The 14,994-nt window shown below is 33.9% G+C and overlaps 1 protein-coding gene and 1 long non-coding RNA gene across 10 annotated transcripts in view; one reads left to right on the forward strand and one right to left on the reverse strand.

Moving 5' to 3' along the window:
- LOC139037105 (uncharacterized) overlaps positions 1-14,994 on the forward strand; it is a 50,027-nt gene that overhangs the window by 13,240 nt on the left and 21,793 nt on the right. The gene's annotated exons all lie outside the window — the stretch shown is intronic.
- The window catches only part of QSER1 (glutamine and serine rich 1), a 79,312-nt gene continuing 70,360 nt past the window's right edge, over positions 6,043-14,994 (reverse strand). For all 9 annotated transcript variants that reach the window (XM_070473210.1, XM_070473205.1, XM_070473208.1 and 6 more), the window contains 3 exons: positions 13,373-13,525; positions 10,940-11,035; positions 6,043-9,666 (listed from right to left, as the gene is read on the reverse strand). In XM_070473210.1, the coding sequence (XP_070329311.1) occupies positions 9,526-9,666; positions 10,940-11,035; positions 13,373-13,525 (390 nt within the window). In that variant the 3' untranslated portion in view covers positions 6,043-9,525. The remainder of the gene's footprint in view (positions 9,667-10,939; positions 11,036-13,372; positions 13,526-14,994) is intronic.

The following is a 14,994-nucleotide window of genomic DNA, read 5'->3' on the forward strand; positions in this document are numbered from 1 at the left end:
TGCCAGGGGTGTGTGTGTGTATAGGATACCTACTTAATGATTGTGATATATGTCTTGCTGGTAAAAGACTGTAAATAATGGAGTAAGGCCATTCTCACTATTCTGCTGGATCTCTCCTTTGGTGCTGCCAAACTCAACCACTTTGCATTCCTCCCAAAATTCCAGTCTCTGTGTGTGTGTTTTAGGTGCTCAGTTGGGTATGACTCTTTGTGTTCTATGGACTGTAGCCCACCAAGCTCTTTGGTCCATGGAATTCTCCAGGCAAGAGTAGTGGAATGGGTTGCCATTTCCTTCTCCAGGGGATCTTCCTGACCCAGGGATCAAACCCAGGTTCAGTCTATCCAGAATCAAAGAACAGTAACAGCTTTAGAAGACTTCCTTATCTTACATTCAGGATGAGGAAACATCCAGATTAGGCTTCACCTGACATGCCTGAGGATAGAGCTAGTTTAGTGGCAGAACTTAAAATCATTCTCCTGAATACAAACTATTATGCCTTCCTCAGCCAGCTCCGTTTAAAAGTCCTCCCAAACTCTGAGGCTCCACTTAATCATTATTGCTTCCATGAAGCCTTCCCTGACCCTCCCCAAGTAATGAACCTTCCTCCCAAGGGATGTTTGCTCACAGTGAGTACATCTCACAGAAATATTCATTTTTTTTAACCAGGACTTTGTTCCCTAGTTACTCTATCTTGGAGAGTCTGGAGCCCAAAAGTCAGGAACATGAAGTCCTCGTCCTTGGACTCTCTCTGCATGAGGGCAAAATGGGGGAAATTATGGCTGCTGCATTTTACTTTTTCATAAAATAATAGCAATTTTCCTATTATACCAGTGCTTGGTACTGTAATTTTCTTCTGATGTTGCAATTGCTATTGCTTATTAAGATCATGAATACCTTTCTTGCAAAAATCTGTACTTTGTTTTTACCTTTTTAATGTTTCCTGTAACCTTCCTTTCATGTATCTATTTATTCATCAAATATTTAATGAGACCAAATATTACACTAGATGCTAGGAAGGCAGTGGTGAAGACAACACACATGAGCCCTATTATCAGATGACGGGATCAAGCACCCATAACCCAGTGCGGCAGATCCTATTTTAGAGGAATCACAGGGCATATAATCTAGTTTGGAGCGTTAGAACCTAGTCTGATTACACTTCTCCAAAGAAGACATACAGATGGCAACAAGATACTCAGTATCACTTATTATTAGAGAAATGCAAATCAAAACTACAATAAGGTATCACCTCACACTAGTCAGAATGGCCATCATCAAAAAATCTACAAACAATAAATGCTGGAGAGGGTGTGGAGAAAGGGGAACCCTCATACACTATTGGTGGGAATGTAAACTGGTACAGCAACTATGGAGAATAGTTTGGAGATTCCTTAAAAAACTAAAAATAGAGTTACCATATGATCCAGTAACCCCACTCCTGGGCATGTATCTGGAGAAAACCATAATTTGAAGATACATATACCTCAGTGTTCATAGAAGCACTATTTACAATAGCCAGGACATGAATGCAACCTAAAAGTCCATCAACAAAGGAATGGATCAAGATGTCCTACATGTATACAATGGAATATTACTTAGCCATAAAAAGAATGAAATAAGGCCATTTGCAGGAACATGGATGGACCTAGACAGTGTCATACTGAATGAAGTCAGACAAAGACAAATATCATGATATTGCTTGTATGTGGGATCTAAAAAAAAGCTACAAATGAACTTATCTACAAAACAGAGTAATGGATGTAGAAAATAAACTTGTGTTTACTGGGGAGGATAAAGGGGTAGGGGGGATAAATGCGAAGACTGGGATTGACATACAGACATTACTATATATAAAATAGGTAACTAGTAAGGACCTATTTATAGTACAGGGAACTCTATTCAATACTCTGTAATGGCCTATATGGGAAAATAATCTTAGAAAGTATATATATATGTATAGGAGATGGGCACAATAAAGGACAGAAATGATATGAACCTAACAGAAGCAGATGACATTAAGAAAAAGTGGCAAGATTACACGGAAGAACTATACAAAAAAGCTCTTCATGACCTAGACAACTACAATGGTGTGATCACTCACCTAAAGCCAGACATCCTGGAATGCGAAGTCAAGTGGGCTTTAGGAAGGCATCACTATGAACAAAGCGAGTGGAGGTGATGGAATTCCAGTTAAGCTATTTCAAGTCTTAAAAGATGATGCTGTTAAAATGCTGTACTCAATATGCCAGCAAATTTGGGAAACTCAGCAGTGGCCACAGGACTGGAAAAGGTCAGTTTTCATTCCAATCCCAGAGAAGGGCAATGCCAAAGAATGTTCAAACCACCACACAATTGTACTCATCTCACACTAGCAAAGTCATGCTCAAAATTCTCCAAGCCAGGCTTCAGCAATACGTGAACCGTGAACCTCCAGGTTCAAGATGGATTTAGAAAAGGCAGAGGAACCAGAGATCAAATTGACAACATCCGCTAGATCACTGAAAAAGCAAGAGAATTTCAGAAAAACATCTACTTCTGCTTTATTCATTACACCAAAGCCTTTGACTGTGTAGACTACAACAAAATCCATCAAGAGATGGGAATACCAGACCACTTGACCTGCCTCCTGAGACATCTGTATGCAGGTCAAGAAGCAACCGTTAGAACTGGACATGGAACAACAGACTGGTTCCAAATTGGCAAAGGAGTACCTCAAGGCTGTATATTGTCACCCTGCTTATTTAACTTATATGCAGAGTACATCGTGTGAACTGCCGGGCTGGATGAAGCACAAGCTGGAATCAAGATTGCTGGGAGAAATATCAATAACCTCAGATACGCAGATGACACCACCCTTATGGCAGAAAGCGAAGAGGAACTAAAGAGCCTCTTGATGAAAGTGAAAGAGGAGAGTGAAAAAGCTGGCTTAAAACTCAACATTCAGAAAACTAAGATCATGGCATCCAATCCCATCATTCCATTTCAAATAGATAGAAAAACAATGGAAACAATGACAGATTTTATTTTGGGGGGCTCCAAAATCACTGCAGACGGTGACTGCAGCCATGAAATTAAAAGACGCTTGCTCCTTGGAAGAAAAGTTATGACCAACCTAGACAACATATTAAAAAGAAGAGACATTACTTTGCCAACAAAGGTCCATCTATCAAAGCTATGGTTTTTCCAGTAGTCATGTATGGATGTGAGAGCTGGACTATAAAGAAAGCTGAGCACTGAAGAATTGATGCTTTTGAACTGTGGTATTGGAAAAGTCCCTTGGACTGCAAAGAGATCAAACCAGTTCATCCTGAAGAAATCAGTCCTGAATATTCATTGGAAGGACTGATGATGAAGCTGAAGCTCCAATACTTTGGCCACCTGATATGAAGAACTGACTCACTTGAAAAGACCCTGATGCTGGGAAAGATTGAAGGCAGGAGGAGAAGGGGACGACAGAGGATGAGATGGCTGGATGGCATCACCAACTCGACAGACATGAGTTTGAGCAGGCTGTGGGAGTTGGTGATGGACAGGGAAGCCTGGTGTGTTGCAGTCCACGGGGTCCCAAAGAGTTGGACACGACTGAGCAATTGAACTGAACTGAACATATATGTGTGTGTATACATATATATATATGTATATATATATATATATGATAATAGATTCACTTTGCTGTACACCTGAAACTAATACAACATTGTAAATCAAATATACCTCAATAAAAATAAAAAAAAAACAAGAAAAATCCACAAACTACATCGTGAAGAGGGTGTGGAAAAAAGGGAACCCTCCTATACTGTTGGTGGGAATGTAAATTGTTACAGGCTAAAAACTAAAATTAGAGTTGCTATATGATCCAGCAATCCCATTCCTGGGCATATATCCAGAAGAAACCATAATTCGAAAACACATGCACCCCAGTGTTTATGCAGCACTACTTACAATAGCCAGGATATAGAAGCAACCTAAACGTCCATCAACAGATGAATGGATAAAGAAGTTGTGGTACATACATATGCAACAGACTACTCCTCAGCCATAAAAAGAATGAAATAATGGCATTTGCAGCAACAAGATGCAACTAGAGATTATCACATTAAGTCAAGAGAAAGACAAACACTGTATGATATGACTTATACATGTAATCTAAAATATGACACAAATGAACCTATGAAGCAGAAACTGACTCACACAGAAAACAGATTTGTGATTGCCAAGAGGGGAGAGGAGTAGGGGAGGGAGAAACTGGGAGGTTGGGGTCAGGAGATACAAACTATTACACACAGAGTTGATGGACAAGAACATCCTACTGTATAGCACAGGGAACTATATTCAATATCCTGGGATAAACTATAATGGAAAAGAATAGAAAAAAGTGTATATTTCTATATAACTGAGTCACTTTACTGTACAACAGAAATTAATACATTATAAATCAATTATACTTCAAAAAAACCCCAACCTACTCTGATTGAACAAAAATGATGTTAACGTGAAACCTGAAGACTGAGATGAATAGTTTAGCAGAGGGAACATGAAGGCAAGAAAAACCATACATGTTCCTTAAGCCTGTGCCACAATGGGGAAAGAATTGTTCTTTCTTTGTAAACTGTGACAGTCTGGGCTAAAGGCAATAAAGTCATGGAAAGGTTGCAAAGAGGAGGACAGAAGAAAGATAATTTTGGCTGCAATTTAAGAAAATTATTTCCACTATGTCCATTATTTTTAACTCTATGTCTTAAATTATTTTCATTGTTGCCTTATTTTAAATACTGTAAGGAGCAAAATAAAATGTATTTGAGGGAAAACAATATACTATGTATCATAGGCAAATTAAGTAAAATACTAGCTCTTAGAATTTTTTGACTACTGCTTAACATCACAAAATAGATAAGGCTTAACAATAGGCTAATAGGTAATTGTATCTTCCTTTCATTTGAAACCAGTCAGTTCTAAATTATTCATGCTAACCTAAGAAAGATACATAACCTAAATTGATCAATAATCCAGATAATTTGTTTCATTTAGAAATGTGCCTTTCCATTTTCATTTAAACATGAGTGTCTCTGAAATTCAGGAATTCACTTCAAGTCATACCACAGAAAAGGGACAATACAGTAAAGGCTTAAATCTTGTGACCCAGCCCATACTGAAAATTAAGGCTATGTTTTAGGCTGATGTCAAGATTAAGTAGAGAGTGATTTATATCTTTTTTTTTAAATATCTTTTTAAAATTCGTTTTTTGTATTCTTTAATTTTTTTTTTGTACAAGAATGAGTAGCTTTATTATTTTTCTGGTAACAAAAATATTTCCACATGGAAAGCAAAGAAGTATCCTCTTTCACATTTTCCTTGAGAAGGTCACCTTAAATAACTGAGTTTAAGAGAGCTTCTCTGAGATATAAAGTGTATTTTTAAAAAGATGGGTGCAGCAGTCAATGGGGTCGAAAAGAGTCGGACACATCTAAAACTTTTTTGATAGACTTATTCCTGTACTGTGTAAAATAAACCAAGGAATGAAAAGTGCTTTATAATAAAAACTAATTAAAACCTAGCAAATATGCTGACAATGTTTTTCATTGAAATACTTAACATTTTAAAATATTTACATAAAAGGCAAAATCTTATTATTTTGAAAAGTAAAGGATCAGTCAAGACAAAAATCCTTTTTTACCTACTCAACAGTTTACATAGATAATTAAAAGTATCTGGATATTAGGAATTGCTTTTAGCTATGCATTGTTTTCAAATAAAACTTAGAAATTACAGAATTTATACTTCTTTATAGGAGAAAGGCTAAGAGTCATATCTCAACACAGAAAGTCCTAAGTACTTTCTGATATTGTCAGCTGAAGCTGAATAATTCATCAAATATTGACTTAATCATTTGAGAAAATGATGGGTGGGCCCTTTACCATTTGCACCTAATTATTTAGGACTTCGTAATGTGTGTTGAATCTATAACATGATGATACATGAATAATACAATACCTCAGTTTTCAATTTTTAAAAACAAAAGAACCAAACCCCAAAACATTCTGATTTTGTTGTTTACAAAATTGTTTTCATTTTAATGATCTGAGTTAGTAACAAACAAATATACAAAATTGTCTTTCACATTTCCGTACATTGTATTATGGACCACTTAAAACTCTGGACTACAAATGCAGGTTTCTTTGTAACCTTAACCTCAATTATTGTCACTTATAAATAACGGTGATTTGCGAAAACATGCATTTGTGAACACAGATGCCAGAAGTCGTACATGTAAGTTAATGTACAACTAATAGTGTACATTGTTCATTTGTGCAGTTATGTGTCAAGTGTAATTGACACAGAAGCAGTTATCCTGGAATTTTTCACTCTTTGAAAAGTATTTCTGAGAAATAGATGGAACTACAGTTTAAAACAAAAATTATATTCTATAAGATACAATAAAATTCACAACGTGCACATCTGAAGCAACTTCTGGGACCCAAAGCTGATTCAATAACCCTGCTGCCATATTAGTTTTATGGGTGTATCTCCAAAGTCACAGGTTGGAAAATAGCTGTTTTAACAAAAATAAATACATATATTAAAAGGAAACTGAGACTTTGCAAAAACAGTAAGGGATGTGTGAGTCACCTATAATTTTCACTGTTTTAGAAACTAGACAAAATTTAGAAATTTAAAGATAACCTGAATATTTTCTAAGCCATTTTAAATTTAGATTTTTCTATCTCATCATTGTTTTCTATCTGATAGTATAATACAAAAGTGGGTAGTTTCTATTGTTTACTATAATTCATAAGTCATTATAAATTTATGACTTCATTAGATCAATTAAGTAGAAACTAGGTCATCATGAAAATGGGAATAAGGAGGCCCCTTCTCTAACCACTAATCTGAACTAGGAGTAAATACCAAAACAAAATGATTTTTTAAAAAATAGTAAATTGTGTCTAGGTTTCTGTAGGTACGAAAATCCAATCTTTCTTAAAAACGTTTTCCTGGGTTGTGGCAACATGTGCTTTATCTCTTGAACTCTATCTACGACCTAAGCCTATTTCTATATTACACATTTCAAACTCCCTGGCAAGGAATGTGAATGCTAACCAGCTAGGTATTTATTCAATTTCATACAAAGAAAGGACTTGTGTATGGATGTCATAGTAATAGTCCCAGTTCACTAAGGCCTGAGTTTGATGTCTTAGCCTATGCTATATGGATCAAATGAGAGAAGATGGTGCAAAATAACTGGGTTTCCTTCAGGCAGTATCATAGACTTGGCCTCTGGTTTAATGAAAACACTTGTTTTCTAATATGAATACAACTGCAAACAACTGAAGGGCAACTGCTGTTGGAAAGGAAATGGATTATTTTGTACAGGAAACAAGGAATGTCTCTGTTTTCCATGGGCCTTATGATGAAGGAAATGTGGCTAGTGATTTCAAACTTGTACTTCAAGAGTTACCCAAATGCAGGATGGCTTTTAAAAATGTTTAAATCATTAATAATTCAGGCAAATAAGCTGTGGGAAGTAACATAAAGATGTATACTTAAAACCTTACATTAGGTGATGTAGTTCTCTACTCTGCACTTTGGAAATGAAAGAAACCAATTCTGTCCAGAGTCAGTATCAGAAAGAAATATGGCTGCTTCCTACTGTTCTCCACTTAGCAAAATTAAGTTTATGTTGCTCTCAGTGCTGATACTCTCTTACTGGAGTTAGGCAAAATGTATCTAATAGGTTACTTTTGCTTTCAAAATAAGCTGCCTAAATGTTCAGAAATGGAACATTTAATTCTTGAGAGAAATTTCTATGATTATCTTGTCTAACAACAGATATAAGGATTGTTAGATTAAGGATTATTGCTTTCAATAAGATAACCGTCAGAAATAAATATGTAAGCTTAACTCAAATACTCCATTTCCACCCAATGCTACTTTGTTTGATTCTCAAATCAAGTTACATGCTACCTTTAATTCTTTGCCAATTTACTGAGGTTTTAAGTGTCAAGAAGTTGGCCTGTTAACTCAAAATCAAGACAACAGCAATAGCCATGTAAGCATGTCTTATTTGGGCACTGAGCAGTAACACTGCTTTTCTGATAGGACTTAAGGCACTAAATGGTGGTAAAATAAACACAAGTATGATGATTAACAACTTCTTTAGAATCCTAAAAAAGGAGATCGCTTAGAAGGACACTAGTAAAAATTTTTTTCTCAAACAAATAAGGCATCCTGTTGGCAAACACAAATAAAAACAGAAGGTCATGTTGAACCTAATACATTCACGGTCTCAGCTAAACTACTTGAAGAAACACTAGCTATCCAACTAAAGAGAGCTACAATAGCATGTATAAAGGTTGGAAAGGCACCAAAAGGAGGATTCTACCACTTCCAGTTCTAAGAGTCAGGTCAGCTGTGTTTAACACTGCATGTAGTCTAATTACAAATTTTATTCTTCAAAATGTAGAATGTGGTTAATTTTAATTTGGACAAATCAGTTAACCAAGTGCTAGTTTACTAAGAAATTTATTTTTATGAATTAGAAAATGACTGCAGTGTCTAACACAACCCCATTTATAAAGCTAAACTAATTCTAGTACTGAATGCATATTCTGGAGAACACTGAAGTAAATCTGTATAAACAAAGAGGGTTACCTCAAGATAAATTCACAATAGAAATTCAACATATAACTAAATAAGATTTACTGAAAATAATGAAAAGTGTAGTACAGATACATCAAACATAATTATAACCACATTTTCCTTGTGAAAAATACAACTATTAGTGAAATAAAATGTACAATTGAAATTTTTTCCAAAGGAAAAACGGTATAAAGGAAAATACTTTTCTTTTGAGATAGGGAAAATAGTATGTCATTGTTTTTTCATCACCATATAATTTGACACAAAAAGCAGTCATAGAATTGCACCAATTCCACATCCAGTTTCCTGAACATGTTAAGAGTAAAAGTTCATAAAGCAGAATGCTGTTTCTGAATTTTACATTTTTAAGCTGATGATATTCTCATACAGAATGTCACATCACACCAGATCTGCTTACATAATGTACAATACTTTCCATTTTGTGGTCAGACATGAAGATAAACATATACTTTCTGCCACTTCTCTTTCATTCTGTTGTTTGGTCAGAGTCAGGAAAAAAATAATCAAGTTACTTAAGTGTTATCTCTCTAGCAATAAAGAAAAATTATATTTAGTGCATGCTTCATCATTTGTCAAAAAACTTTTCTGAAAATAAAACTCAAGTTACCCAATGGTTTACAAAATAGAAAAATCATTCATCAGGATAAAAACGTGGTGACATTTAGGTTCATTTCCAAAGGACTGACTTCCTTGGCAGCACCACTGTCTTTTAGCAGAGGCCATGATGCAAGTTCATGGTCAAAGCAGGTGTGCCTACACAAGACCACTGCTTGACATTCAATTATCTGAGGTCTCTAGACCCCCTTTGACCACCTGCCTCTGCCATCTCATTAATGCCAGAAAGTAGACGGAATTTTTGTGGCAATGTTAGGAACATTTCTGCTGTACATGATTTAAAAGTTCTCCAAATTTTTCAAATAGGTCTTCTACCCATTTTACATTTTTCATACAAAGCTGAACAATTTCTTCCTGCCCTAAATCTTCATTTTTTTTCTGCACAGAAGAAATCTAAAATGAAAAGAAATACCAAATTAGTTTATACTTATCACTTTATAAGCTCTTCACAAGGGCTCACTGTTTCTCTACCCTGAATGAAAAGAGGATTTAAAAATTTGCCAAGTACCAATTTTTTTAAAAAATTCCATCTGCAGAGAATGACTATGTCATATAAATTTGAGTGGTCTAAGCCTATCATTGTCAGCTCCAAGGGGGAAGGGAGGAAGGCTAGGAGAAGTGGTTCAAACTTTCTCAATTCCGTCCAATTGTGTTCAAAGTGGAATAACAAATTTTGGGGTCAGTTCTTGCATTCCAGAGCATTGTAAAAATAGCCAACATACACTGCGTGACCATATTTACTTTCTCTTTTGCTAGATAGATTTTAGATTTATGCACATTTTTCAATACCAGATTATTATCAAATACATGACTGTACAGCCTTGAGCCAACTTAACCCTTTTAAATGAAAAAACTGATAATGCTTGTCTAAAAAAGGTTACTGTGTACAACCATTTAACCTCTGAAGTTAATCCTTATATCTCATCCATCACGTGGTATGGTCACATATAATTTCTGAGCAACTTAAATTATGATACTGAAAAAGATACAATTAAATTTTAACAATCATTTCTTCACACCAAGGGACAAAACTACCATTTCTCTGCAATTAACTGGGATAAGGTCATTCCGGTGATAAAGAGGACAGCAAGATATTCAAAGCAGTGACTGAAATGAATTAATTAAACAGGATGATTATACATTATGAGAGAAGAAAATGCAGTAAAGTGCCATTTATCATGGCAATGTAAAACAAGTATAACAGTTTAAAAACATTACCACTCACAGGTCCTATGAGAAGCGGTGAGCCTCAGATTAATCTGAGCACAGCATTTAACAGAGAGAGCACAGACACATATTTTAAAAAATTATTTCTAACAATTCTCTTTAAGGCATTAAAAAATAGCAGCTAACTAGTACATACAACAAAAAAAGAAGCAGATTCACAGATATAGAGAACAAACTAGTCGTTACCAGTGGGGGCGGGGAGGGGCCAGGGGTCAGAGTGGAAGGTATAAACTACTAGAAATAAGATAGGCTGGCTATAAGGATATATTGTATAACACAGGGAATAGCGCCAATATTTTGTAGTAGCTGTAAATGGAATGCAACCTTTAAAAATTGCATATAAAAATATTGTAGCTACAATATTCTTAAAGTTCAAGAAAACATACATTTCTTTTATAAGAAGATAAAAAAATAATTACAAGATAAAAAAAGTAATTACCTCATCTTTACATATCAGATAAACATGATATTTATAATGATGGAGTGAATGATACAAAGAATACAACTGTATTTTCTCTGGATCAACAGCAAACTCCTATAAAAAGAAAATAATTTATACACATTTATTTCATGGAGCATCTGAACTAAGAATACTTTTATGAAAATATTAGAGCAAAAGTCTCAATGGAAATCTTAAAAGACTTATATGGCTAGTATTAATATGTATTAATATGGACAAGATGCTTATTCAAAATTAGAATTTAAATTATATTTTAAAATCTTTATTATTTTTTTCTGAATATAAGTATACTATTTCCAAAGTTAAACATTATAGAAAAGTTTAAACAGTAAACATAAAAGATGACTTATAAGGTAAAAGAATTCTATAATGTCTTGTTTCAGAGGTAAACAATGTTAATAGCATGTTATATATTCTTCCATGTTTCCCCCATGTATAACATATATTAATAACACTAAATTTTGTAATGGGAAGGAGATCATATTGTACATATTGTTCCACAATTTTATTTTTCGTAACTTTTTAAACCTAAATAAAACTTGGGTATCTTTCAGTTTATTAAGCACTGCCCTCACTCCCCCACAGAAATTGAGGGCAAGGATTTTGGCAACATTTTTCACTGTTGTATTCTTAATACTTATAACTATATTTGGCAAGCTACAGGAAGTAAAAAATTTTTTATTGAAAGACTGAATCTCTCTTCTTTTTAAAAAGCACACAGTATTACATTATCTGGGTAGCTCTTTATTCAGTCTCACACTGGTGATATATATTTCGAATTGTTCTTATAAACAATTCTACAATGAGCAAAGGCATATGGTTTTATGTATTTATGAATGTTTCTACAAAACACAGTTTTTTCCCCTACAAAACACATTTTTGATGGGTAATCGATATGTCGCTAAACTGCTTTGTGAAACAGCAAATAATTTAGACTATGGTGGAAAATAAATGAATTCCAAGTTTAATAATTTTATAGATATGGAATACTGATTCTTATGCAATATGTGCATACTCATTTATCTGTATGCATTTGTATTCAATGACATACAAAAATATTAAAAATATAAGCATGGAATAATTATCAGTCTCATTTAGAAAATTTGTGAGCACTCACTATATGCCAGATACTGTGCTAAGCAATGGAGAAAAACAAAGAATGAGTCCCTGCTCCTGTTCATTCCTCCTGAACACACTTCACATTTAACAACAACAAAGTAAAATACTTGCTTGTTTAGTGATACATTAACCACAGTGCAGATTTTGTTTAAATTTCACAAAATTTTATGCTAGTGTCCATTATTTGTTTTCATACCTTAGTCAAGACTCTGTATTGTATTTAATTGCACTGAGCAGCTTCAGCTGCATGCAACAAATTCTGGTAAATTCTCTTTTCACTTTCATTCTATTACAAATATTTTCTAATTTTCCTTGCTATAGCTTCTTAGAGATACCCATCATTTAAAAGTGGATACTTAATTTCCAAATATAAGAGATTTTGTTTAAAGTATCTTTAATATGAACTTCTCATTGAAATGCTTTCTTCCTTGCAATCACTCTTTGTGTTTTTTTTTCAGTCTAATTTTTTAAAATTTACTTTTTATTTAAGGATAATTGCCTTACAGAATTTTGTTGTTTTCTGTCAAACCTCAACATGAATCAGCAATAGGTATACATATATCGCCTCCCCTTTGAATCTCCCTCCCATCTCCCTCCCCATCCCACCCCTCTAAGTTGATACACAGCCCCTGTTTGAGTTTCCTGAGCCATACAACAAATTCCTGTTGGCTCAGTCTAATTTTACTGAGACTTTCGATGGCTAAGTCAAGGATCTCTCTCACTAAATGTTACACTGCACTTGAAAAAGTATGGGCTATTTTCAAATATCTTTTGATACTGATTTCTAACATAATTTCACAATAATAAGAAAACAGACACTGTATGATTTCAATACCTTTAGATCATGAAATTTTTGCACCTAGATATGTTTTATGTCCCTAGATATGTTTCAGTGTCTCCTAGTTTATAGCCTATGGAAACTTGTATAGAATTTGTATCCTATTGTTGTGTGAAAACTGAATAAATCTTAATTATGTTGAATTGGTTCACAGTGCTTTTCAGGTCTACTGTATTCTCCTACTTCTCTGTATACTGATTCTATTAATTTTTGAGAATTTGATATTGAAACTCCAACTAAAAATCTTAATTTATCTACTTAAAAAATAACTGTCATATATAGTAGAACTATATGTAACTGTGCTCTGTATTTTCCAAGTCTCCTGTAAATGTGTTATCATACTTTCATAATTTAAAAAAGTTAAAATTAAAAAAACTTGCTTGTTTCAAAGTCTTAAGTAGGATTTATATTAACAAGTGAAAAATCTGTAATTACATCAATCAATATATACTTACTTGTGCAGATTTAGTAGTTGTTTTAGAAGTTCTTAGAGTTTTTTTATTATAAGCTTTGCCATTCATTTTGATTTTAGAAATAGCAGATCCTCCACTTTTTGCTTTAGAGTCTCGAGTAATTATTGTTAGTTCAGGAAAACTTTCCAAGGCATTCTTGAGAATAAAGCAAGAATAACTGATGTTAGAAAAAAGTGAGCTTGACTACCTCCAGCTATTGAAAATTTATTTTTTTAATATAAAAGTATAATCATGCATGTAGATATATACACACAAAAATATATGTGGGAGTTACTGATGGGGTGTGGTAAACATATACAATATATACCTACATACATACACAAACATACATGGGGTGTTACACATGGTCACAGATTCTTGGTAGCTCCTCCCATCAAGATATAGAACCTATTTCCCCACCCCTTGGATATGAGCCAACATTATGACCTGATTTAAGCAACAACATGTGACACTGTGGGGACTCCTGAATGAGGCAGAGTGTTCCTTCTAGTATTGTCTCTTAGGCTTCAAGTCAAGGGGAAGGACAACTGTAAGTTTCAACTGTTTATAAACAGTTTCAACTTTCAAGGTCACTCTTTTTCAAACTCTGTATAGGTTCTCTGTGACCCCTCAAACATTTCTTAAACAAATAATTTTTAAAACAAAAGTGCAGAAGTGAACTGTTTCATTTAATAGAAACAACAGAACTTTCAGCATTCTCTATCAGAATGAGCTATTAGTTTCTAGCTTCACTCGCTTTCTTTGATTATTTGTGCTTTTATCATATACTTTTGTGCTTTCCATATAAAACACGTTCAGGTTTGAAAAATTCTGGACCCAGAATTGCTCCTTATAACAAATGGAACTTAAAGAAGATGCTCAAGATGATTGGAAATAAATGTATTTCAGAGGAAAAAAAACATTATTAATTTCAAAAGGCTTTAAGATTCCTAAAATTTTCAAAATCATCACAGGAAATAGTAGTAACTGTTTCTAAAAATAAAATATTTTATAATCTACTATTTATAGTATTTTACATCACATCATTCTAATTTTTAATATTGTGTGTCTATTTTGACTTTGAAATACAAATTGCTATAAATGAAAATTACCTATCATAGACATCACTTTACTATTTACAGTTACATTAAGTAACTATAATTTCAAAATTAGAAATTTTGTGTTTTCTCTATGAAAACAAGAATATGAAAAATTCTTAGTTGTCCACCATAAACTACTGCATAAGCCTGAAATACCTACTGAGTCTACTAAATTCCAAGTGATGGCTTTATTTTAACACAGGTCTTTAGGGAACTGGTTCAACATTTCTAAAATGGTTTGCCAAAACTGGTCATTTGTAAGATTTAGTAAATATTCACAGAACATAATCTGACAATATTTCATTGTTTGCCAAAAACATGGTATCTCCCCACAAACTTTCATTTGAAGATAGCAGTTAAACAGAAAATACTGGATTAGGAGTGAGCAGAACAAATTCTTAGCACTGGTTATCTAACTTCTGAATTTCTTTTTTCTCCTCTGGAAGTGTGTGTCAGTGAAGATTACAGGGTGACTAGTAGAGTTTGGTGTCACTGAACCTCTAATCGGGCTTCCCAGGTGGCACT

The sequence above is a fragment of the Odocoileus virginianus genome, chromosome 10, assembly GCF_023699985.2.
Source record: "Odocoileus virginianus isolate 20LAN1187 ecotype Illinois chromosome 10, Ovbor_1.2, whole genome shotgun sequence".
In the NCBI taxonomy this organism is placed as follows: Eukaryota; Metazoa; Chordata; class Mammalia; order Artiodactyla; family Cervidae; genus Odocoileus; species Odocoileus virginianus.